This window comes from Aethalodelphis obliquidens, unplaced genomic scaffold (genome assembly GCF_003676395.1).
Source record: "Aethalodelphis obliquidens isolate GAN/ISIS:26980383/991018 unplaced genomic scaffold, ASM367639v1 scaffold2, whole genome shotgun sequence".
Lineage (NCBI taxonomy): Eukaryota > Metazoa > Chordata > Mammalia > Artiodactyla > Delphinidae > Aethalodelphis > Aethalodelphis obliquidens.
This window is the reverse complement of record NW_020837946.1, coordinates 32,729,692-32,744,475: the sequence shown is the minus strand read 5'-3', so window position 1 is coordinate 32,744,475 and position 14,784 is coordinate 32,729,692. Positions and strand designations below refer to the sequence as shown.

Here is a 14,784-nt window from a genome sequence, read left to right as displayed (position 1 = left end):
ATATTAAATAAGGCGTCTTTAAACAGAACACACATAAAACAAGTTTATGTATTGATTGGTTGATGAAAACGTGATCAGAAGCTTTCAGGGGTCTAACCCTGTATTTCTCCCAGGAGCAGTTGTTTCAGAGTTCTCGACAACTTTATAGAACATAACTACCATGAGTAATGAGAATCAACTGTATTTCAGCCTGTTATCTAAGAGCAAAGAAGGAAAACCGTGATTATCTCAGTTTATGCAGAACATGTATTTGACAAAATTCATCATCTTTTCCTGTTAAAAACTCTCAGGAAACTAGGACTAGAAGAGAACTTTGGAACAAAAGACAGCTTTATTATATTATATATAAATGTATAATGTAAGCCTACAGCTAATATCTTACACTCATAAGATCAGAGCAAACCAAGGATTCAGCTCTCATAACTGCCATTCTGGTCCTAAAATTTATACGAAAAAATATGTATACATATATTTTTTATTATTAAACCTAAAATTTACATGAAAATGCAAAGACCTAAAATTTATGTTGAAACGCAAATAGTCAAAACAATAGTGAAAAATAATAATTACAGTTGACAAGCTTATACTCTACTGCCTGTGAACAGAGAGATCAGTAGAACAGAACATCTAGAAATAGCCCACACATTTCAGTAAAGTTTCAACAGATGGTTCTGAAACAGATGGTAGAGGGGGTAATCTTTGGCCCTTTCCTCAAACTATACACAAAAGTGAAATCTAAATGGATCAAAGATCTAAATTTGAAAGCTAAAATCGGTAAATGTCTGGAAGAAAACATAGGAGCAAATCTTCTTGATCTTGGGGTAGGCAGAGATTTCTTAAGACACAAAGAACTATTAACACACAAACTACTAATAGAAGTAGTTGATAAATTGTATAATATTGAAATTAAAAATTGCTTTTCAGAAAACATTATTAAAATTAAAACACACCTCAGACTAGGCACAAATGCTCACATACATATATTTGACAAAGGACTTGCATCCAGAATACATGAGTCCAGTTTGAGACAAATCACCAAATTAAAAAAGGGACAATGGATTTGATCAGACACCTCACCAAAGAAGACATGAACGGCCAAAAAGCACTTAAAAGTGCTCAATCTCATTAGTCATTGGGGAAATGTAATTTAAAGCCACAGTGAGATACCTTTACACATTTACTAGAATAACTAAAATGGAAAAAAACCTCACAATACTAAATGTTGATGTAACTGCAACTCTTATGTGCTCTTGGTTGGAATGTAAAATGGTACAACCAGTTTGGAAAACATTTTGGCAGTGAAATAAAAAGTGAGACCCTGCTATCCTTTGACCCAGCATTTCCACTATTTCTCCAAGAGAAATGGAAACATATATCAACAAAAAGACTTGTCCAGGAATGCTTTATTTTTAATAGTGAAACACAGGAAGCAACCCAAATGTCCATCAACAGGCAATTGGATAACCAAATTGTAGTATATTGCATTTGTCTGGGTTCTGCAGAGAAACATAACTGATAGGATATACAGTGTATATTGTATGTATCATATATATATCAATATATATTTACATCCTATTGACACATTAGATAGAGAGATAGGTAGGTAGATAGATAGTTAGGGATTTATTATAAGGAATTGGCTCACGTGGTTATGGAGGTTGAGAAGTGCCACCATCCACAGTCTGCAAGCTGGAAACCCAGAAGTGTTAGTGATATAGTTCCAGTCTGAGTCCAAAGGCCTGAGAACCAGGAGAACTGGTGCTGAGTCTGAGTCTGAGTCCGAGTCTGAAGGCAGAAGACCAGTGTCCTGGCTTGAAGGCAGTCATGCAGGGAGAGAGCAGGTTTTCCCTTACCCAACCTTTTTCTATTCAGGTCTCCTGTGAATTGGATGAGGCTTATACATGTTGGGGAGGGCAATCTGCTTTACTTAGTCCAGCAATTCAAATATTAGTCTCATCCAGAAACACCCTCCCAGACACACCCAGAATAATGTTTAACCACCTATCTGGGCACCCCATGGCCCAGTCAAGTTGACATAAAAGTAACCATCATGGGGCTTCCCTGGTGGCACAGTGGTTGAGAGTCCGCCTGCCGATGCAGGGGACACGGGTTCGTGCCCCGGTCCGGGAAGATCCCACATGTTGCAGAGCGGCTGGGCCCGTGGGCCATGGCCACTGAGCCTGCGCGTCCGGAGCCTGTGCTCTGCAACGGGAGAGGCCACAACAGTGAGAGGCCCGTGTACCACAAAAAAAAAAAAAAAAAAGTAACCATCATGTATTTCCATTCAATGAAGTACTCTTCAGCAATAGTAGAAAGGAATGAACTGCTAATACACAAAAGGATGAATCTCACAGGCATTGTACTGAGTGAAAGAAGTCAGACACAAAAGAGTATATACTATATGATTACATTTATATGACATTTTAAAAAAGGCAAAACTTACCTCTGACAAGAGAGCAGGTCAGAGTTTACCTTGGCCCAAGGGTGGAGAGGTTGACATCAAAGGAGCATGAGGAATCATTTTAGGGTAATGGCAATATTCTAGATCTTGACTGTAATGGTGATTAAATGGGTATATTTATTTTTCAAAACTCTTCAAAATTGTACACTAAAAAAGGGTTAATTTTACGTAAATTAAACCTCATGTTTAACAAAAGAATAATTACTAAATAGATTTTTAAAAAAAATTTTGTTGGCATGTAGTTGATTTTTAATGTTGTGTTAGTTTCTGCTGTACAGCAAAGTGACTCAGTTATACATATACATATATCCACTCTTTTAGATTCTTTTTCCCATATAGGCCATTACAGAGTATTGAGTAGAGTTCCCTGTGTTATACAGTAGGTCCTTATTAGTTATCTATTTTATATATAGTAATGTGTATATGTCAATCCCAATCTTCCAATTTATCCCTCTCCCCCACTTACTCCCAGTAACCATAAGTTTGTTTCCTACATCTGTAACTCTATTTCTGTTTTGTAGATAAGTTCATTTGTACCCTTTTTTAAGATTCCACATACAAGCAATATCATATGGTATTTGTCTTTTCTGTGTCTGCCTTACTTCACTCAGTATGACAATCTCTAGGTCCATCCATGTTGCTAAAAATGGCATTATTTCATTCTTTTTTATGGCTGAGTAATATTCCATTGTATATATGTGCCACATCTTCTTTATCTATTCCTCTGTCGATAAACATGTAGGTTGCTTCCATGTCCTGGCTATTGTAAATTAGATTTTTAAATTTAATTAGATTTTTAAATGCCTAGACCTTTTTTGATACCATGTCTATAGGAAATAAGTTTGATTAAATTAATCATTTAGTTCTTATTAGGGTTAATTTATTAATTTGGTACTGTTATGCCTGCAACAGTTATTCATTATGCTATCTGTTAATGTTTCATTGAAAACTTAATTGAAAAGTTAACTGAAGAAGAAACATGGAAATAACCGAAGAAGATACGAAGTTAGAAATAAATTATGGAAACACATACTTTTTTCCTATACTTCTCTTAATAGATTATAAATAAGTTGTCATGTAAGTTTATCATTTCAAAGCATAGTTTTTAATATCTTTAATATTCCATTATATATTTTCCATCCATTTCCTTAACCTCCAATTTTGGACATATTATTTATGGTATTTACTATTGCAAATGTTATGAATATCTTTGAATTTAAAGCCCTTTTCCACACTTAATTATTCTGTTTACATGCCTAGATAGAGAGTTGTTGAATCAAAGAATATGAGTTTTTAAAATATAGGTAATAAGTTCACATGTAAAATTTAAAAGGTATAATTAGAAAGACAGTGAAATATCTCCCTTGTACCTCTGTCTGCCAGCCATCCAGTTCCCCTTTCTGGAAGTAGCCGTTGTCATTGGTTTTTTATATTTCTTTCCAGAGACATTTTAAGTGTGTGTGTAGGAGGAGGAAGTTTAGACAGTGGATGAATAGGCATATACTTTTATAAGAATTTAATCATACTGTGTGTGCTAATTAAGATAAAAATCAGCTACATTGAATTTTACTAGAATTTAATAAAAGAAAAGGAAGATAAAATGAAATCAAAGGAATCTCCCACAATTTAAATGATCCTTGGGAATTTCCTGGTGGTCCAGTGGTTGGGACTCTGTGCTTTCACTGCTGCTTTCACTGTGGAGGACCTGAGTTCAATCCCTGGTCGGGGAACTAAGATCCCTCCTACAAGTCACACAGCACAGCCAAAAAAATTTTCTTCATCAGAAGGAAATATCTCTTTAAGATTAAGAAAAGAGATTATGATTAATATTTTAAAAATACTAGTAATGTAAAAAAGAAATATAAATTGCCAGTAAAATTAATATTATAGAAGTCAATAATTGAAATGCAAATAAAATGATATTTTTAATCTTTGGGAAGATTGGAAAAAATTGACAAAATATACTTCAGAGGGGGCTTCCCTGGTGGCGCAGTGGTTACAAATCTGCCTGCCAATGCAGGGGACATGGACCAGGGAAGCCCTTGGCTCTTCTTTTTACCCACTTATTTTATTCCTGAAATGTTTTTGCCAGAATGTGAATAAACTACATCCTTTTGGGGAAAAAAAAATTGAGATAATTAAGTAAACATAAAAGGATATATATCTGCCATTGAAAATGTCCATCAATATGGGATTAAGTTATGATGTATCCATTCAATAGGATACTATTCAGCTATTAAAAATGGTGATGTGGGGACTTACCTGGTGGCGCAGTGGTTGGGAATCCGCCTGCCAATGCAGGGGACACGGGTTCGAGCCCTGGTACGGGAAGATCCCACATGCCGCGGAGCAACTAAGCCCATGCGCCACAGGTACTGAGCCTGCGCTCTAGAGCCCGTGAGCTACAACTACTGAGCCTACGTGCCGCAGCTACTGATGCCTGTGCGCCTAGAGCCTGTGCTCCACAACAAGAGAAGGACCGCCAATGAAAAGCCCACGCAACGCAACAAAGAGTAGATCCCACTTGCCGCAACTAGAGAAAGCCGGTGCGCAGCAACGAAGACCCAACACAGGCAAAATAAATAAATAAATTAATTAATTTTTAAAAATGGTGATGTATTGTAGATTCATATTTATTACAGTGGCAATAGGTCCTCGACATGCCCTTTTTCTTTCTGAACAATAAGTAATAGCATGCCTAATGGGACCTCATTTATATAAAATTGTACGTCTGTGTAAGTGTAGACAGATTTCTGGAAAATAAATACTCATTAAAACGGTTATCTCTTGAGTGGTGGCCTATTGGGATTTTTTGTGTGTTTTTTTTTAAATACTGTTAGTTTTCTTTATACTAAGTATTTATCATTTTTATACATGAAGAAGGAAAGATTTTTTTCCCCTTTCCGAACAAATGCATATGTCTAGTTTATCCCTTCTGCTTGTTAAATGACTTTGTGGATAGCAAGAAATATAGCTTTTAAGCCAGTACCTGATCAATTTCTGCAAATACCTAAATCTAACAAGGTCTGTAGAACCTTTGTAATGTAATACCTAAGGGCCATGGTTTGGGATGCTCTACTACTGCCATTGAAGTTACCCAGGAACTAGCTGAACTGGTGCAGATGGTTGGGGAGTTCTGAACTCCAGAGCCCAGGGCATTGACTGAAATTTTTAATGCCACACCCAGCTGTAGCTAACTTCTTTTAAGACTTGATTTTTAAAGAACAAAGTCAAGTTTAAACTTCTGCTTTTTTGTTTGTTTGTTTGTTTTTGCGGTACGCGGGCCTCTCACTGTTGTGGCCTCTCCCGTTGCGGAGCACAGGCTCCGGACGCGCAGGCTCAGCGGCCATGGCTCACGGGCCCAGCTGCTCCGCAGCATGTGGGATCTTCCCGGACCGGGGCACAAACCCGCGTCCCCTGCATCGGCAGGTGGACTCTCAACCACTGCTCCACCAGGGAAGCCCAACTTCTGTTGTTTTGATTTACTTTTTCTCAGCTTTGTTTAGGTATAATTGATAAATAAAATTGTAAGATATATAAAGCATACCTCATAAGGATTTAATATATGTAAGCACTGTGAAAAGATTTCTCCCATCTAGTTCATTAACACATCCATCACCGCACATATCTATCTTTTTTTGTTTGTGTGAGAGAACATTTAAGTTCTGCTCTCTTAGCAGATTTCCCTTACACAATATAGTGTTATCAACTGTAGTCACCATGTTATACATTTACACCTCAGACCTTATTTATTCATCTTATAGCTGAAACTTTATACCCTTTCATCAGCCTTTCCCTGTTTTTCCCATACCCCTGGCAATCACTTTTCCTACTCTCTGTTTCTATGAGTTTGATTTTTGAAAAAAGATTCTACATATAAGTGATACCATGCAGTATTAGTTTTTGTTGATTTACTTTGGGTTAACAAAAGAGTATCTGAATTTATTGCATGCACCTGCCCTTGCTGATAGAAACATTAGAAGTCATTCTCTTCATATATGTCAGGTATTATTTTAATCATTCAATTGGGGGTGGAAGTAAAATTCCTGCCCTTCAAAATCTCACTGTCTCCTAGAGCACTGGGACAGTCAAGAGACCATTTCAGTGAACCGTGCTATGGCAGCACACAGGAGGGCTTTTGACCCAGGTGTTGATGTGTTTCTTGGGGGTTTGAGTGGCTGTTCAAGTAAGATTTTCCAGAGGAAACATTTGTACTGAATTTTCAATTTCAGTTCAGACATCCAGACTGCAGTTTGAAAGATTAAACACGAATTAGCCAAACCCAGGAAAGGGATATGAGGATTATGTAGGCAGAGGCAAAAGCCTGTAGGCATGCAGGGTCTGGTACATGTTGGGAACTGCAAGTCGTTCAGCGTGATCGGGATTTGAGGCAGTGTAGGCAAGAAAGGAAGCCTGGAGAAGTCAGATCATGAAGGATCTTGTTAGCTGTCAAAGAGTTTCTTCCTCTGGACTTCCTTGTAAATACAGCCTTTGTTCATGTAGGTTGGGATTCTTTGAGTCATCTTTGACTCTTTGAGGCTCCCTCCCTTCCCTTAAACTCCCTCATAATTAGGCACCAAATCTTGTCAATTTTGGGAACTTGGATTGAAGTGGAATGATGACAAGCTAGATGTACACTCTGTGTTCTTTATGGCAGGCTGTAACTTAGTGTTTTTAATTTCTAGGGCTTAGTGCTGGCTCACAGACCCTTAAAAATGTCTAAATGAAGGGAGTTCAAAAGAGAAAATGTTTAGTATTTTTACATGTGACCATGTATAACTTTTCTGTTCTCCATTTTGTTATAGAAAATCTAATGGTCTTAGGAGGCCTGGTTGAAAAGTCGGCACTTGGATAATTTAAAATCTTGAAAATGGAATCAGACCTGTTAGTAAGATCTATCTTATCAGTGCACTGGTGGGTGGCTGAAGCAATGTTATAGTCAGGGAAGAAAAGTGTCAGACAGCTTTTAACAATTTGATTTTAATGAATGTACACCAGTTTACATAGTGTGTGTGGCTTTTTTGTGTGTGTGCCCAAGAACAATCTTCTTGTGACTGTCCCAGTAGAGATTAATTTTTTAGTTAGAGGAAAAATAGTGAACATGTATATTTATTGCTTTTCACTTGTCACAGTTAATAATGTGGGTACATGCTTCCTTGAACTTATGGGTATGTACTGTAATTATTTTGTGTTTAACTATAAGAGGAAGACTGTATGCAGAGATGGTTAACATTTGAAACAATTAGGCGTTGTTGTAGTGAAATAGTTGTGCCATTTTGAAAGCAAATTATGTATCTGAGGAACATCTTGTGAAACAACTTTTATGATTATCAGCGACACAGCTGCTAAAAGTATTATCGTGGTGGAATTGAATCTTTTGTTATTTGGGTCACATAACCAGCAACTGAACTTTTATACTTGTAACTATATAAGACCCTTATTAAGAAATAAGTAGAAGAGAGGTGTCATAAAGTGTTTTCATATATGGCCTTAAGAAGAACAAGGTATTTGTTACCATATAAAGCTAGAGTGATAGTATTATAATATAATCCTACTCATGCATATATTTGATATTTTTAAACCCCTTAATTTTTTATTTTAATTTATTATTATTATTTTGGCTGTGCCGCACGGCATGTGGGATCTTAGTTCCCCAACCAGGGATTGAACCCATGCCCCCTGCAGTGGAAGCATGGAGTCTTAACCACTGGACCACCAGGGAAGTCCCTTAATTTTTTAATTTTTAAAGCATAAATTACCTAAGCCTATTGCCTTCTCCCTTCCAAAAAAAAAAAAAATGGAGATATGAGACTCTTTTTTATACATCACCTCTAACTTCCCATTACCTCTAGTTCTTTTTTGTTTGTTTTGTTTTTAGTTTTTATTTTTGGCTTATATCTAAATACATATCCTGTAGCTTGAAATGGAAAATATATTTGCATATGTGGCTTTAAGTATAGCTCCTATAGGCTGGTTAGTATGGTTTCTTACAGTCTATTTATTATAACAAAAATTAAGATATGTGCCTTACAGAGCTAATTAAAATGGAATTTCACCTGTAACTTTATCTTAGTTGCCTTATATCCTTTTGAGTATAGGTGGTATAATGATAAATGAGTATTTTACATATTATACCTACTTAATCTTAAAACCAAGATGAACATTTTTTAAATGGATAGATATACATTTGTATTATTTTCTTTTTTTTTTTGTAGAGATGATTGTAGTTGTAAGAAATAATGTGGAGATCTTTTGTACACTTCGCCCTTTTTTCTCCACTGATAACATTTTGTAGAACTCTATAGTATTTTGACATTGTACAATCCACTGCTCTTATTCAGATTTCTTCAGTTGTACTTATTTCTGTGTGTGTGTGTTGAATTCTATACTGCTTAATCTCCTTTGTATGTTTGTATATTCACCACCACAGTCAAGATATTGAATAGTTCCCTATCACCAGGGTCCTGCATGTTGCCCTTTTATAACACCTACTTCTCTCCTGCCACTTCACCTTCCCTCCCCTATCTATTAGTGGACCCCTGGCAACCACTGATCTTTCTTCCATTTCTAAAAGTTCCTCATTTCAAAAATGTTGTACAAATGAAGTCATACAGCAGGTAACCATTTGAGATTGACTATTTTTACTCAGTATAGTTCTCTGGAGATTCATCAAAGTTTGTGTGAATCAAGAGCTTATTCTTTTTATTACTCACTTTTTGTATTTAAGTTAGAGAACCTCTACTTAGTTTCTACTTTGTTTCCTTCCTAATCTATTTTTATCTCTCTCTCTCTTTTTTTTTTTTTTTTGCGTACGCGGGCCTCTCACTGTTGTGGCCTCTCCTGTTGCGGAGCACAGTCTCCGGACGCGCAGGCTCAGCGGCCATGGCTCCGGGCCCAGCCGCTCCGGGGCATGTGAGATCTTCCCGGACCAGGGCACGAACCCGTGTCCCCTGCATTGGCAGGCGGACTCTCAACCACTGCACCACCAGGGAAGCCCCTAATCTATTTTTAAAATAAATGTATTTGTCTTAATTCTAGGTGACAAAGCAAGACCGCCTTCCTCCAGCCCCTCTAGCATCATCCGCCGTACCTCTTCCCTGGATACACTTGCTGCGCCGTACCTTGCAGGGCACTGGCCTCGTGATGGTCATGGGCAAGCTGCTCCCTGCATGCGGGACAAGGCCACACAGGTAGGGTTATTACAGTTCTTATCTTGAAGTGTTTCACTCTGAAACCATTTTCATAATATTATTTGTTCTACTCTGTGCTCAAATTTGTCAAATATTAGTGTGTGTTAGCATTATCTGGGAAGCTTATCAAGAGTCCAGATCCCCAGGCTTGACCTTCACATATTCTCTAGTAGGTTTTGGTTGAGGCTTGGGAATGTGCATTTTAAACAGTACCCAAAGTAATTCCGATACATACAGATAATATATGCACATACTTTTCTCCCACTTACTTTTTTTTTTTGCCTGTGGCTTAGTTCCCCAGCTGGGGATCAAACCTGGGCCCCGAGAGTGAAAGTGCAGAGTCCTAACCACTGGACTGGCAGGGAATTCCCCTCCCACTTACTCTTTATAGTCAGTTCAGAACATCACAAGATATTTAATATACGGAATTTGGACTTAAAAATCTGTTACAGTAAAGATTACTTTAGTTTCCATCCAACCTTATATTTTTGTGCTCAAAAATCTTCGTGTGTTGCAAGATGGGGATTATATGCTATTGCTGGTAGAGTCTGTAAATGTAAATATCCGACAAAGGGACTCTGGAAGCAAAGTTTTGTACTTTTAAATTTATAAAAAGTTTTAATTAAAAAGTCTTAAGAGATCATTTGATGTACCTCCTAGTCTTACAGATGAGGAAACTGAAGTCCAAAATCATAGAGCCAGTTGATGATGCGTCTCAGTTAAATATTAAATATTTGTCTAGTCATTTATTTAATGTTTCTCATATTCATTAGATGGTGCTCCCATGAAGGCAGAAACTGTGTCTGGCTTGTTCATTTCTGTATTTTCATCCTCAGGACTTAGTACTGTACCTGATGGAATAAGCACTCAGGGAATATTTGCAAAGGACTGAATGAGCAGAACAGTTAAAGTTTTATGGCTAGTGAAGAAAGAAAATCATTTAAAGAGTTAAAAGATTCTTTATACTGATTGTTGAAAATCAGCTAAGGTACATCTTGATTTAGCCTTCAAATTTACATCACTGATGGTTGCTTGATCTCAGCACTTTGTGAGAGAATATCCTTTTACAAGACCAAGTAAATACACTTCGCAGTGTTTTTTGGATTTACATACTGGTTTCTAGAATTCCAGATGTTCCTGGTGGACTTAGTTTGTTTTCTATTCTGATACTCTTGAAACTGAGCCCCATTGTTAGGGTAGATGCTTGGGATTCGAAATTACCTTGAGGGTTATACTCCAGTTGCAACTACGGAAATGAAAATGCAGAGTCTGTACTCATTAAAAGTAATGAATCTTTTCTGAAATTGTGACTTTTTAAACCGAAGAGTTCTGTAGAACTCTGCATTTATTCAAAATCTGTAACTTTGCTGAGATTAGGGCACGTTGTATAGAAAATGAATACAAATTCTTTTCCCACTTTGGTTATTACAGAATATTGAGCAGCATTCCCTGTGCTATACAGTAGAATTTGAAAAAGACTAGATACATGTATATGTATAACTGAATCACTTTGTTGTACACAATATTGTTAATCAGCTACGCTCCAATATAAAATTAAAAACTAACACAACATTGTTAATTAGCTATGCTCCAATATAAAATTTTTTTAAAAAAGGAAATGAATACAGTCTCTACTTGCTTTCTGCTTAATCCACAGGTCGTGTTTAAATTAGTATGGGTGCATTTCCTTGAACATTTCTGCAACCCTCTTTCTTTGCTCTGTAGTTTCAGGTTCAGTGTGTTGAGATATTTTGTCTTACCGGTAAGAATATACATTCTTATAAGCCGTTGGGAGCCCCTTGATCTGTAGAAGCAGTTCAGTAAGTCTTTTGAGTTACTGTGACCCAGCTGTGGCTGTGACCACAGCTGTGGACAAGTTGCTGTGACCTAGCTCTGGCTACCACTTGACTGGTGTTCCTGTTTTTTCTTTTGTTTGGAACGCTTTCCCACCATTTGCCTGGACAGCTTACACTCTGATGCTTATAGCAGCCTCCCCCGATCCTATAGAACCTTGCCTACCTACTTTCCCTGTCCTTCCAGGTCTGGATTAGGTGCCTTTCTTAGGGAACCTCAGTCGTCACATATCATAATTGGCTATTTATTCCTTCTGTCCTAGAAAAACTCTTTCAGAATAAAAACTCTCTAACTTCAGTACCTAGTCTAGTGCCTGATACATTAGAAGATGCATAATAGCTTTCCAGTATACAATGTAAAATTGAACAAAATTGAAACATGCTTAATTAAAACTCAGTTTTACTTTTTATTAATACCTGAGTGTCTTATAATAAAGGCACAGCTTCTTAGTTGAACAAAGAAAGCAATTATCTTTTGAAGTAGCAGTTTAAGTAAAATTAATGATTTTGCCGAGTATTTTTTCCTGCCTGAACATCTTATCACTGAAATTAACAAAGCTGTCTTTTGCTCTTTATGCTTATTTTTACCTTACCAACTAATATTCTTGTTCTCATCTTTAATTTGTTCTTAAATCTGTAGGAGACTTTTATATTCCTTTGCTTTTCCTTGAATTTTTATACTTAAAATTAATATCTTTAGTAATTTCTCTAATTTTTAAAAATTTTTATTTGGGGAAAAAGTCCCAAGTTTATAGAAGAGTCCCAAGAGTAGTAGATTGAACACCCTATACTCCTCACCTATGTTTACCAATAAACATTTTTGCATATTTTGTTTTCTTTGTGTATATATAATTGTTATTATTACTGTTGTTATTATTTGCTAATTGTTAATAATTTACAGAAATTCTGACTCTTCTCAAATACTTCAGGATGTATATGAACAAAGACTTAAAAACTATTACCAAAGTAATTATCAAATTCAGGAGATTTAACATTGATACAATGCTATTATTTAATATGTGATACATAGACACATTTTTTTTCAGTTTCCCCAATGATGTTATCTGTAGCAGTTTCTCCCGTAAGCTAGGACCCAGTGAAGGAGCACAGGTGGCATTTAGATATCATGTTTCTTTAGAATCCTTTAATCTGGAACAGTTTCTCAGCTTTTCTTTGTCTTTCATGACATTGATACTTTTAAGAATGAGAGCTAGTATTTTTGTTGAATCTTCTTAGCCTGTGTTTATCTGTTTTTTAAACTGTTAGATTCAGTAATAACATTTTTGGCAGGAGTGCTATATGTGTTGTGTGTTCCTCTCTGTGCATGTGCATCAAGAGGTGCCCGATGTCAGTAATGTTAAGTTTGACCCACCAGATTCTCTTTGTAACTGTATGTACATAGTCTGTGGGGAAATATTTGAGACTGTAAATATCCTGTTCCCCAACAAGCTTTCATGCATTGGTTTTGGCATTCGTTGATGATTCTTGCTTGAATCAACAATTACTGTAGTAGTTCCAAATGATGATTTTCTAACTCTATTGTCATACTTCCTGCATTTATTTGTTGGTCTAATACTTTTTTCTTTAACCATTTTTATTTTTTTAATTAATTTTTATTGGAGTATAGTTGATTTTTAATGTTGTGTTTCTGCTGTACAGCAATGTGATTCAGTTATACATATACATATATCCACTCTTTTTTAGGTTCTCTTCCCATATAGGTCATTACAGAGTACTGAGTAGAGTTCCCTGTGCTATATAGTAGGTTCTTATTAGTTATGTTTTGTATATAGTAGTGTGCATATGTCAATCCCAATCTCCCAATTTTTCCCTCCTCCCCATGCCCCTTGGTAACCATAAGTTTGTTTTCTACATCGGTGACTCTGTTTCTGTTTTGTAAGTAGGTTCGTTTGCACCATTTTTTTAGATTCCACATATAAGCGATATCATATGATATTTGTCTTTCTCTGTCTGACTTACTTCACTCAATATGACAATCTGTAGGTCCATCTGTGTCAGTGCACATGGCATTATTTCATTCTTTTTTTATGGCTGAGTAATATTCCATTGCATTATCTGTATCACATCTTCTTTGTCCATTCCTCCATTGATGGACATTTAGGTTGCTTCCATATCCTGGCTATTGTAAATAGTGCTTGTATGCTGCAATGAACACTGGGGTACATGTATCTTTTCGAATTATGGTTTCTCCAGATATATGCCCAGGATTGGTTTTGCTGGATCATATGGTAGCTCTATTTTTAGTTTTTTAAGGAACCTCAATTATGTTCTCCATAGTGGCTGTACCAATTTACATTCCCACCAACAATGTAGGAGGGTTCCCTTTTCTCCACACCCTCTCCAGCATTTACTGTTTGTAGATTTCTTGATGATGGCCATTCTGACTGGTGTGAAGTGATACCTTATTATAGTTTTGGTTTGCATTTCTCTGATAATTAGTGACATTGAGCATCTTTTCATGTGCCTCTTGGCCATCTGTATATCTTCTTTGGAGAAATGTCTATTTAGGTCTTCTGCCCATTTTTAGATGGGGTTTCCTTTTTTTTTTTCGGATATTGAGCTGCTGTTTGTATGTTTTGGAGATTAATCCCTTGTCAGTCACTTCATTTGCAAATATTTTCTCCCATTCTGTGGGTTGTCTTTTTGTTTTGTTTATGGTTTCCTTTGCTGTGCAAAAGCTTTGAAGTTTCATTAGGTCCCGTTTTTGTTTTTATTTTCACATTAGGAGGTGGATCAAAAAGATCTTGCTGCGATTTATGTCAGAGAGTGTTCTGCCTTTGTTTTCCTCTAAGAGTTTTATAGTATCTGGTCTTACATCTATGAATTTGATAAAGTTGCAGGATACAAAATTAATACACAGAAATCTCTTGCATTCCTATATACTAACAATGAAAGATCAGAAAGAGAAATTAAGGAAACAATCCCACTTACCATCACATCAAAAAGAATAAAATACCTAGGAATAAACCTACCTAAGGAGGCAAAAGACCTGTACTCAGAAAACTATAAGATACTGATGAAAGAAATCAAAGATGACACAAACAGGTTGAGAGACGTACCATGTTCTTGGATTGGAAGAATCAATATTGTCAAAATGACTGTACTACCCAAAGTAATCTACAGATTTAATGCATTCCGTATCAAATTACCAATAGCATTTTTTCACAGAATTAGAACAAAAAATTTTGCAATTTGTATAGAAGCACAAAAGATGCCAAATAGCCAAAGCAATATTGAGAAAGAAAAATGGAGCTGGAAG

General features: G+C 36.4%; 1 protein-coding gene across 4 annotated transcripts in view; it reads left to right on the top strand.

Annotated features, from left to right (window-relative positions):
- The window catches only part of FAM117B (family with sequence similarity 117 member B), a 95,653-nt gene that overhangs the window by 40,511 nt on the left and 40,358 nt on the right, over positions 1-14,784 (top strand). For all 4 annotated transcript variants that reach the window (XR_003436524.1, XM_027123780.1, XM_027123781.1 and 1 more), the window contains exon 2: positions 9,500-9,651. Coding sequence is in view for 3 of the 4 variants with exons in the window: in XM_027123780.1 (XP_026979581.1) it covers positions 9,500-9,651 (152 nt within the window). In the remaining variant the exon portion in view is untranslated. The remainder of the gene's footprint in view (positions 1-9,499; positions 9,652-14,784) is intronic.